Below are 12,727 nucleotides of genomic sequence, written 5' to 3'. Positions count from 1 at the left end.
GATTCTGTGAACCCATACCTTTCAGCCTTTAAAACACACACACACACACACACACACACACACACACACACACACACACACACACACACACACACACACACACACACACACAAAGAAAAAGCAGCACACTCCAGCCTACAAAGAGTCTATAGTGGCAACACAACCCAGATGTCTTGATTTCCAGTCCCTTGATCTGACCACCTGACATTATCTCCTCTACAAAAAAAAAAAAAAAAAAAAATATCAAACCACCAATTGCATAACCATGTCACTGGTCCTGTTATTTGTTAGTTCGATGTCCCTTTTGGAGAAACTTGAATATCTGCCATTATGGATAGGACAGCTATCCAAATAGATGCATCTTTTGCATTCACAGTAAAAAATGACAAATCTTTTTAAATGTATACTACATTCATGTCTCAGGAAGAGAGCATAAAATGCATCATAATCTGGAAGGCATCCAAAGCATAGATTTCAATAACGATCTAATTGCTAAATGGCAAAAGAGCAGAAGCTATATCAAATTATACAAAATATAGGAAAGCAGGAATCATTAGACTCTGAAATGTATATAGATTTAAGGTCCATGAAGAAGTGAAACATGATGAACAGAGATGACATTACAGGGCCTTTAACGTCTATAATGTATTTACATATGTAACTTGAAGGCTCGAAAGGCTACGTCTACACAGTGGAGCTATTTTGGGAAACCTATGGCATTACAAAATAGCCATTCCGCGTCTTAAGAGCAAGCCCTTTATATAAAAATGTAACAGGCTCACTATTCCAATGTCCCTATAAACCTCATTGCACAAGGGATAAGGGACGTTTTGGAATAGCGCTTTATTTCAAAATAAACTACTTTGAAATAACATTGAAATAAGCTATGCAATTTGTGTAGCACAAATAGCATAGCTTATTTTGAAGTAACAGTGCTGTGTAGATGCACCCAAAGTAAGAAAGTTCAAAAGTAATATGAGGTCTTTCACCGAATAAAGTATTGTGCCTCCTTTTGTTTTAAACAAAAAGAAATGTTTACTGAAATCTAAGAAACAATCTAAGGATGTTGACTGTTGTTTCAGATGTTTCATCTACTGCTTTAGCTTGATGACCATTAAGTGCAGAGACACATTTGCTACAGAAGAGAAGAAAAGCTTTCTGCAAAGAAGAAATTTCTTCTTACCTGTGCTCCAACTCTCGGATGGACAGTATAACTCCAGAAGTTGACATCCTCTGTTGCAGGGTGGCCAGAAAAGTGAACTCACTTTTATTCCGAAAGAGCTGAATTAACTTCTCGCTCACATGGGGTGCAGCATGGATTTCTCTTTCTGCATCTAAGTTTCATTGACAAGAAGAGAAGGGGAGAGAGAAAAAACACAATGGCACAGTAAAAATGCTAAGTCTGAAAGATTCAGATTACACTTTTTATTTTCCTCTCCACATCAATATTTTTTCATTTTCAAGAGTAGTCTACCACATGCTGCAGCTGCATTCATTCAATGTGAAAACCCAAAATGCCATCTCTGTCAATGTGCCCACTTGTCACTTGGACAAGTTCACAATTGGCCAGCCGTTGATTTTTTCTGACAGAAATGTTGACAGAATACTAAGCAATTTGGGTCTGCTGTGAGAAGATTAAGTTGCTATAAATAAGGTGTGCTGTAGTCAGATAAATAGTCTCCCTGAGATTCCTCAGAATTTAGAGTTGTCTGCTTCTAGTGCCACATACCAAGCTCCAATTTCAATTTTACCACTGACTTGGTTACCATATCTCCACAGAATCCATGAGGTACCCCGTCCTTGCTTTGTGTAGAGCAGAGATGTATTATTGCTAATAATGCTATGTAGATATGCCTTTGCCCAAAAATAAATACAAAACATGCTTGCAATACACTATCATTTCTGGGATTTCTCATTTAAAACAAGCAATGTGTGACAGCTCATACAATATTTATTAAATTACACTCTGATCAGGCAGGGCCAGAGATGTTTCAGTCTTGCTTATCTGCTGCTGCCCATCAGTTGTATGCCTCCCCAATCTCCTTATACCCAAAGTCACCTCTGTGCTAATGCACCCAGTGTTATCTCAGCATTTCTTACTGCTCACCAACACCCGAGATGATGAACAACAAAAGGGAGAGAAACACTAAAAATCTGTTAAAGGAATGAATCATGCATCACTTCATCCTCCTCTGCTATTTTGTTTTGTCATGTCTTTCATTCTGGCACTTTGTCGCATGTTTTCAGAGCCTGTCTCACTTTCTTTTCCTGAATGCCATTACCAATTAAAAAGCCAAGTGCCACTTCTTTAGAAAGGCTTTCTTTGAAGCCAAACATTTGGAACATCAGTTCTTCAGTTGGTATAAATCAGAGTAGTACTAAATAGTCTGGTCCAGTGTAAGAGGCCAAAAGTAATTAACTTTACAACACAGAATATAAAGAAACTCATGTACAGTTATAAAATTATGTTTATTGGCCCCAAGAAAAGAACTGAAGATGGACACAGAGAAAAAAAATCCAACACCTACATGCCCTTTCACTTTGAGGGAACTCCAATCCAGGGCAAGAATCCAATTTCTGTGCTCAAAGATTTTTAAACCTAACTAATGATTTTGGGTACTTCAATTTTTGCCTGAAAAATAGCTTAAAAGCAGACAGTTTCATAACATACTGTCTAGTCCCCCACATCTTTAAGGTATTTCAAGTGATGCAGCCAAAAAAAAATCAGTATTCAGTTTTAAAAATCAGATCCATTGACTCAAACTCACCTCCAAGATTCACTATACAAAATATCAGAGTTTTGTGGGATTTTCATTCGTCAAAGAGAAAATCTGACATTCAAGCCATTTTTGAAGTTCTTTCACATAATAATGAATCCACACTGAAAACCACTGTAGTTTGGTAGGAGGCATTTTCACTGGCAAATTTCAGTCTTTGCAGAATTCTAAATTTTTAGATCATAAAAATGACCCAGAACAAAATGTGGATATTTATCTCATGAATTTTTTTTGTTAATCCACGTGTCTTGAGAGTCAATAAACTGAGCCTACACTTTGGAGAAACACTTAGAAATGCTGTATTATATTCACGGGTCTTCTAATAGTCCATGAATTTGTCAAACTTATATTTTACATTCAGCTACTTATATTCAGCATTAAACTACTGTTTGGAATAGACCACATGAACATAAAATACTACAGTTTTCTAGAAAAGTGGTTCAAACCACTGGATCAATATTAATGTAATGGTGGAAAACCTGCGTCCTAGGAGCCGCATGCAGTCCATTAGGATCTAATGTGGCACATGAAACATTTTGTTCTCCATTGCCCATGCTGCAGGGTTTCCAGATTCTGCTCGCTTACATTGTGATGGACCGGGCCAGGTCTGAGCACAGCCAAGGGCATCCGCTCAGGGCAAATTGCTCAAATTCGGGGCTCCTTACAGCCTCCAGACTGGAGACCTTCCCAAATAGGCCACAAACCAGTCCCACCGAGCACTTCAGGTTGTTAAAGTATCATACATTACACGCATCGAATCTCCCAGTTCTCGATGCAGGCTTGCAGCAGAGATGTTATAACTGCTGGCTTAAAAGTCTTTCGTGTACATCCTGTGTCAGGATGGGTCCACAGTTCTTTCCGGCTCCTCGATCCCTGCACTCTTCCCTCTGAGATGAAGAGCTGAGCACCAAGATGGAGTCTGCCACATGACATATTTCTACCCCCTCCTGGATTCTTCCAAGCTGGAAGGAGTCACATGGCCAGTGATCAGGTGTGTCTTTGGCCTCCAGAGGTCCATTGTTCCCTGGAGCTTTGCTCATTAGCATGTCCATGGGCAAATATTCCTGGCCCATTGCTCTGCCTCAGTACATATTTATAACTTCACACACAGACATTATACATGTATATGAAGGGTATATACAGAAGCAGTAGAAAGTAAGCTTTTGACAGACACCTCACACGGTCCACTTTGTACCAACTTTTGGAACCAACACATCTCCCCCCTCCCCTCCCATGGGTGCAGCAGTGATATGGCTACTCTCCTCGAAATCCAGTAATGTGACATACATCCATGTTGATTTTTTTCCTGACGATATTACTAAAGTGACATGAATGTATTGCTAAGGCATGTGAAGTGAGGGGCAAGCTGATCACACACATTAGTCGGGAAAGCCATACGCTCCCTCCCCATCCAATCAAAGTACAGTTATGAGCAGTTATCAAAACTATCCCATCCCTGGAGAACGTCTTGGTCTCAACAATCTTGCATGCCCCACTCATGTAGTCCACTCATTAGCCTAGGTTGCCCATCACTGAAGTCAAATTTTGGACCACCATTACAGTATATTCTAGAAAAAGAAAAGTAACTTGTTAGAGCCCAATTCAGCAGATATTTAGCTACCAAGTGTATTATTACCATGAATAATCCTACTGACCAGTAGCTCTCATAGTTAAGTATTTGTAGGATAAAACCTTACATTAGCAATGAAACATTCTGACAGGGAAAAGATTATAGACACTCTTAAAACACAGCTGAAATACACAATACTGGAAAAAGTGAGCCTTTTCCAAAGACTGACTGGTAAATAGGACTTCCAACCCTGCAATCTGACTTGTATAGTGGACTCCTGTGCTTGTGTACAGCTCTCTTATTCAAAGAGAGCCCATACACGTGCAGGAATCCAACTAACAAGATCGGATTGCAGGATCTGACACTACATTGCTAAAAAACAACATGCATATCTTCAGTCCACATGGTCATCATGTACATCAATTGCTTTTGAGCAGTCTTCTTTGTTTTGCCTGATCTCTACACAGAATACCACTTAAATGAATTGTAAATATTGTATTCTCAGAGTTCTATTTGCTGTAAATGTTAACTCTTGGGGTGGGGGGGACAATAACTGTCTATAAGGAGAAAATAGTTTTTATATTGCCTATAAAAATGATTGTCTCCTTGTAATAACTTGCTATTTTTTCTGGTGTAATACAGAATATTGCTTTATCTAGTCATGTTCAATGAAATATTACTTCATACTTGAATGACAATGCAACCTCAGCAAAAAACAAAGAGATGAAGATATGACTCTCTCATGCTTTGCTATAGTATTTCGTTATGTTTTCTTCATTTGAAACGTTGGGTGCTTAGGGGTTTCTTTAAACAAGTCACAGGCAAATAAGCAACTCTGTATATCTATTTGAAAGTGCAAACTGATATCCTAAGCCTTTACCAAGGATCTGTGGAAGGAGATTTCTACCTGCAACAAAGAAAAGGAACAGAAAAGATTCTTTTGTTTAAAATAAGTATTTTTAAAAATATAGAATTCTGTCAGATACTAGAGTAGTATGCATTAGCTGTAATTATTAGGGCTGTCAAGCGATTAAAAACATTGTAATTAATTGCACTGTTAAATATTTTGCATGTTTTCTATCTTTTCAAATATTTTTATTTCAATTATGACACAGACAACAAAGTGTGCACTTTATTTTTATTAAAAATATTTGCACTATAAAAAAATGCAGGTTGAATCTCTCTAGTCCAGCACACTCTGGTCTGGGAACATCCATGGCCTGGCATGATTTTAGTTATTTGAATGTCCACTTATCATGGGTGTGGCCAAGTTTGCCATGGTCCATGTGTCCATACCGTTGATGAGTCTGCTCGATAACGATCTAAAGCAGCATGGAGAAATGCATGTTCATTTTCATCATGAGTCAGATGCCACCAGTAGAAGTTTAGTGATAGAAATGTAGCCGTGTTAGTCTGGGGTAGTTGAAGCAAAATGCAGGACAATGTAGCACTTTAAAGACTAACAAGATGGTTTATTAGATGATGAGCTTTCGTGGGCCAGACCCACTTCCTCAGATCAAATAGTGGAAGAAAATAGTCACAACCATATATACCAAAGGATACAATTAAAAAAAAAATTTAATTTTTTTTCATTTCTTTTTTTTAATTGTATCCTTTGGTATATATGGTTGTGACTATTTTCTTCCACTATTTGATCTGAGGAAGTGGGTCTGGCCCACGAAAGCTCATCATCTAATAAACCATCTTGTTAGTCTTTAAAGTGCTACATTGTCCTGCATTTTGCTTCAGTAGAAGTTTGATTTTCATTTTTGGTAGTCAGAGTTCTATACCTTCCACATTAGAATGTTGCTCAAATAAGACTTCTAAAAACATGTTCCACACCTTGTCACGGGGATTTTAGAAGGCATTTCAGATTCTTAAGTGTTGGGTCAAGTACTATAACTATATTTAGAAATCTCACATGGCAGATTTGACAAAACACAAAGAAGATACCAGTGAAAGTGTTCTTAAAATGAACACCACTTGCTAGGTCATCATCTGAGACTATTATAACATGACATATATGGCAGAATGAGGGTACAACACAGAGCAGGAGATATACAATTCTGACCAAGGAGTTCAGTCATGAATTGAATTAAAGCATTATTTTTAATGAGCATTATCAGCATGGAAACATGTCCTCTGGGATGATAGATGAAGCACAAAAGGCATATGAATGTTAAGCATATCTGGTACATTTTGCAATGTCAGCTATAAAAGTGCCATGGGAATGCCTTCTCTCACTTTCATTGTAATTAAGAAGCAGGCAGCATTATCTCCTGAAAATGTAAGAAAACTTGTTTCTCTTAGTGATTGACTGAATAAGAAATATGACTGAGTGGACTTGTAAGCTCTAAAGTTGTATATGATTTTCTTTGAGTGCAGTTATGTAACAACCTAAGTTTGTAAGTTGCACTTTCATGATAAAGACATTGCCCTACACTACTTATGACAAACTGAAAAATGATATTTCTTTTATCATTTTTACTGTTCAAATATTTGTAATATAAAATGAGCACTGTATACTTAGTATTCTGTGTTGTAATTGAAATTTAGAAAAACATCCAATAATATTTAATTTCCATTGGTTGTTTAGTAGTGTGATTAAAACTGCGATTAATCAGGTTGAATTTTTTTAGTTAATCATGTGAGTTACCCACGATTAATTGACAGCCCTATTAATTATCCATGTGTTAACTTAATGCATCTCCAAGTAAACTTCTACTTGTGGGGTTTAATATGGGTTCATTCCAGTTTGCTCAAATTCTGGAGGAGTCCTTTGAGTTGATGGCTAATTCCATTGTTGTCAGGAGATTTCAAAAGACGCTGAGAACATACTAATTAGGACATTTGCCAGTACATAATGCTGAATGCAAACACTTAAGTTCTGTCTTAACACATACATAGTATAACTAGCTTAATGCCTCTACTGTTCTACTGGTGTAAAAGCTGAAATACTCATCTGTATATTTTATGAAATCCTTCAAAATTATTATGGATGCTAAACAAAGATAGATATTTAGGCCACCCTCACTTGCCTATTAAATCATTTACAACCAAAAATGTGGCCTGAATAAAAACTACTATAAATCTAATAAAGGAAACTATCCACAGACACATTAACACAGAGCCCAAAATACAGAGCCAAACTCAACCTATACATAGACATCAATGGAAAAGCAATGCACAGGATATCACAATATGCAACTTACTTTGTTGTTCTCTCAACCTGCTGTGGAGTGTGAGTACAGGTCTTCTTCTGACAGACACAGTAGATAAGAGCCCTTATGCATAAGCATATAGCCTTAAAACACTAACTCCTCTGCCCACTGGGACTGATCATGCTGCTGGCACGGTGTAGTTCTGATAGACAGCCAAAAATATAGGTCCACATAAACAATGCTCCTTTTGTGCCATGGACCTTCAATGCACGAAGAATCAAAATCTTAATGAGCATGAAGTACTCAGATACAATCTGTCTTGCTGTCTTTTTCCCTTCGTCAGTTTCTCCAATCACTGCATCTGCAACTAGGGCTTGATCCCATGAGCTGATGAGAGCCCACGCTCTTTTAAGTTAGATGGAATTTGGAGAGCTCAGCATCTCACAAGGATCAGGCCTTAAAAGCTCTTAGCATCCAAATTTGGTCCTCAGCCCATATATTTCTGATGAACTCATCACCATCTCAACTCTCCCCAATTCACTACAATATGCTTAGAGCTTTGCCACTTGCAGATCAGAGGATGTTAAAACAAGGAAGTAAATCAAAAGAAAGACAGGCTGGCTTCTGCAAAATGATCCCTAAATAGAAGTAGACAAAATTAGTAGGGAAAAGGACCAAAGCTGCCAACACAGTAGAACAAACTCTCTGATGGTGTAGTTTCAAAACATTAATGTCTGTACTCCTTTCAGATCTGGGATCCCCAGAGTTAGTGGAACAATGGGTGGAAGTTTCTATCTTAATATGAGCAGAAGGGAATCTGCAAAGTGTGCTACCTAGAACTAAGATGGACAGGCCTCCTGACTCCCTAGGACACTCAGTGTTCCTCTCACTTGGGGAACCACCCAGGGAAAGATACAAATGCCACCCCACTGATTAGCAAAGGTCTCACAGCCATTAGCATGTCTTTCTACTTGTGGTGCATATGCCTCAGTGAACACACAATTTATTCTGCACATGGATGGAAATAATTAGAGGGAACACTGGTTAGTATTCCCATACAGCTGTCAGCCAGTACACAGCGGCTCTACAGCATGGAACATGAGCAGAAAGCATCACATTAGTCTTTATTAGGGCACTCATCAGCTGTGGTACCCATCACTGCAGGTTTGCCAACATTGTGTACACCAGTACAGCAGGCACACACATCACAGTCTGCCAGCAATCTCTTAAAGCTAATTTCCAGCCTATCCTCAGGAGAGGACATAAACTCTTATAAAGCCACATTCAGTGAAGACGCCTGACTGGGGCATAATGTCAAAAATATGTCAAACCACATGCATGACCATCTTCTAAGCTAAGGGGGATGTCTGACTAGTGAGAGAAGTCTTCTCAAATGCTTTATTGGCATTTATTGTATTGCCAGCTCTTCTCAGATTCAATAAACAGTAGGGCATCATGTTTAACAGCACAGCTTTCTAATTTATTACTATTCATTATAAATCACTTTTTACATGTTGTTTCAAACACTGTCTCAAGAATAAGATTGCCTGCACTGAAATGCTGACTGATTTTAATATGCAAGCCTCCTACAGAGATGATGTCTCATTTTAATTATTGTTTCGGTTTAATGGGTTTTCATTAAATTAGAGGATGGAGCAATTACCAGGGTGAGTAGCTAATGTTTCAAAGGTAAGTTCCCATGGCTATACAACAAAGGCAGTTCAAAAAGCGAATGTGGAAAACTGTATATTTCTAAATAAACTTTCCTTCTTCATGATGCAAAATTACCCTGACAATTGATCTTACCAGATTTAAACATTCATGTGTTCCTGTCATTCTGATGTGCATACATTTGTAAACTAGTTCTCTCAATCTGAATCTAGTATTTGAAATAAAAAGCCATCTTCTTTTAAGGGAAACTATTTCAAATTTCTTAACCCTGAGAATCCAATACTGAGACACTAAGAAATCAGAGAGACCACTTATGAAACTATAGTCTCTCCCCAACCCATAATTTAGTTAGTTTAGTGGATTAATGTCTGACTTTTCACCTCTGGGAAATTGGCCTAACTTGAGCATCAGCTAGAATGACCAAAATCATATTAATTAAGTAGCTGTCAGGGAGTCTAAGAGAAATGCCTTTGGTTGCCTCAGCAATATTTCAAAACTGAACTACATAAATTTGGCACACTGGGACAAACTGAGTGGTATTTACTCATATGAGACTTGGAAATGAATACAAAGTAAGGAGGAAAGAATACCCACTTTTCAGCCCCCACCAACAAAAGGTCCCTGGTGGGACAGAGTTGAGACACACTAACAGAATGCTATGGAGAAGTCTGTATTGCAGGTGCTGGCACTTGTTTAGGTACATAGAGAGCTTCAAATCTCTAGAGCCCTCAGTTTCTTTATGCTCACATGGAATGAGGATTACAACAAGGCATTTCACCAGCAACAGAATACATGCATTCCATAAGCTACAGGAATAGCATGATATACCACTAAACGAACCATTTAGCCAGAAAAACAGAAGATGTTGAGAAATCAAGAAGGAATAATAGTGTTCAAGAGTAGACCTGCCACAAGTAATTAATGAATGTGTGTTTCACTAGTATTTTCCTCTCATAGGTCTGCTTTAGTGATGACCTGTTACTAAAGCATCTGACTCTGATTCAGAGATTTTAGATGGCTACTGGGCTTGTCTTTTGAAGCAAAGCTGTGTTGTTTGTTTGCTTGTTTTCCCTAAAGACACTAGAACTGAAATCAAAACTATTTAGGACTGTTTGAGCTCTTAAATTAAATGCCTACTCTTTAGACAATAAAAATGCTTGAGAAGTCACAGTACCAGTAAAAGCACATCTTCTGCTCTTAAATCACATCAGCTAATCAAATTACATGCCTTGTTAGCTAATTAGTTCAGGACTCACTGATTATAAGGTCTTTCCCACTGCTTATCTGTATTGCCCACAAGGTACAGTTGCGTTATCACTGCAAAAGCTAAATGTTCAATTATTGTTTTTCCAACTTTTCACAAGAGGATTTAAAGAGCATTATGGAAAGCAGATAGTGCCCATGCAACCCAATCACAAAAACTGTCAGCAGAGTCAGCAGCAATGTATCCAACACCGGGAGAAACGGTGATTTCTAAGGTATATGATGGATTTACTATCCTTTTCATAGAAACACTGTCTGGTTGGGATTTAATTTAGAATGACAAACATCAGTGTCACACTAAACAATGAGACACTGAAAATTCTGTCTAATCTGACTTTAGGCCTGGCACCTTCCCTCCACTCCACCCCCAAAAGAACAATTTTGAGACAGAGTTGACTTTATGACCTCATAATTTTCTGGCTCGACCACATGTAGGTAAGGAATAAACATTATGTTTAAAATATCTGCTAATTTTAAGGGCATGTGCTGGCAGGTAGAAGCAAAAAAAAAACAAACAAAAAAACAGAATAGTTTAAGCAACCAAAAAGCAACCCCATTAGGCTGAAATGCTCAATCTTACAGGAAAAGGCAATAAACATTGCCTTATACAATGGATGTTACTAACAGGATGACATCTCCTCACAAGTTAATGGCAATATTTAGTTGCTTCTAAAGTGCTTCATGGTTCCAGTTTTCAATGGAAATACTGCTTGCCTTACTCAGGTAAGTAGTCACACTGCCTGGCATTATCAAAGGAACCCAGGGCATCCAAATCCCACTGTTATTCCAACTGAGCTTCTTTGTAAATCCCAGAAAGTGATTCAGTGGGACCACAGAATTTAGTATGCTGCTAGCTCCCAAATCTTCCAATCAAGATATCAGCACTCTAACCCTGGCTCTGCCATGTACCTACTTGGAAGCTTGGGTATATTGTAATCTTTCTAGGATTCAGTTTCCCCATCTGTAAAGAGAAGATTGCAATCTTTAATGCTGATTCTCATGAATAACAGAAGTGGTCTATGAGGCAAATTGGTTCATGATTGTAAAGCACTTTGAGCTACTCAGATAGAAGGCACTGCATTAGTGTTAACTGCACATAAAATGTGTTTTCAAAAATATATATATATATTATTTGAAAAGTACCAGCTCTTGACTTCCCACTCTACATTCAGAGTGCTGTTTGTCTCCTGACACAGCTGATTACCAAGGGGTTAAGCCAAAGCCATTGAAAATCAATAAGGTTGGGCTTAGACCCCTAAGAAGTTTAAATTATTATTTATGTTTCTGTAAAGCTCAGGTTCCCTAGTCATGGACCAAGGCTGCATTTTGCTTTGTGTTTGTACAGTGCCTAGCACAGCAACAGTCCCTGTCCCAAGGAATTCATTCTATGGAATTACAACGGGGCTGAATTTGGCCTATGCTTGTAAGGAATCTATTTCACTGCACTGTATGGTTCACATTCATTACTGATTTATGCCCTTGTGCAATTCCATTCAAGTCAAGAAGATTACAGAAGGTGTCCATCAATACACAGTGTGATTCCCAAGTAGTAAAGTTCAGTCCTATAATTGGACCCATACAGACCCTTGCATTTGCACAAATCTGAACCTCGGTGAACTCATTAACTCTTCCAGCAGAAGAAGATCCCTGAACTCAGATGCTGGCAAACAAAAACATAACTTTTTTTTATAAATGTATTTATTTTAAAATGTTAAATCTACACAGGTGTTTTCTTAGGCCCTGATTCAGCAAAGCTCTTAACCACATAAGTAGCCCCACTGAAATCAAAATGGAAGTTAAATATGTACTTATGTGCTTTAGTGATCAGGGCCTAAATGATCTGAAATTTTAAACAGTTTTTAAATTACTTTTTAAAAAAACACATTTTAGCTTATCTTAAAGAAAATCCGTAACATGTTTCTTTGCATATTTCTTGTAGATTATGTTTTTAACAAATTCTCCTGCTAGGATTTCTTTACATCAGAAAAATCACAACAGACTAGTTCTTAAGCAATTGAATTACTGAAAATGAAGCTTTGTTTCATTTATAAATTAATTTATAATAGCTTGCAATGTAATATTTGTTAAAGCCTTTTTCTGTTGATGTATAATTTCTGCTGCCAGCCTCTTTACAATTATTTTTTTAAATTTATTTCCCCTGTATCTTTGAGGAACACTGTTAAAAGAGCCATCCTGAAAGAATACAGAAGTGTGTGTATTATGAGTGTGGGTATATTCTCACATATTTATATATTCTTTCAGGATATATCTTTGTACTACATTCT

The 12,727-nt window shown here is 37.7% G+C and overlaps 1 protein-coding gene across 6 annotated transcripts in view; it reads right to left on the bottom strand.

The window, feature by feature from the left end:
* NELL1 (neural EGFL like 1) overlaps positions 1–12,727 on the bottom strand; it is a 469,358-nt gene that overhangs the window by 431,457 nt on the left and 25,174 nt on the right. For all 6 annotated transcript variants that reach the window (XM_075927737.1, XM_075927739.1, XM_075927741.1 and 3 more), the window contains exon 3: positions 1,184–1,334. In XM_075927737.1, the coding sequence (XP_075783852.1) occupies positions 1,184–1,334 (151 nt within the window). The remainder of the gene's footprint in view (positions 1–1,183; positions 1,335–12,727) is intronic.

Source organism: Pelodiscus sinensis, chromosome 4 (genome assembly GCF_049634645.1).
Source record: "Pelodiscus sinensis isolate JC-2024 chromosome 4, ASM4963464v1, whole genome shotgun sequence".
In the NCBI taxonomy this organism is placed as follows: Eukaryota; Metazoa; Chordata; order Testudines; family Trionychidae; genus Pelodiscus; species Pelodiscus sinensis.
Note: the sequence above shows the minus strand (reverse complement) of the source record. Positions and strands in the feature narration are given on the sequence as shown.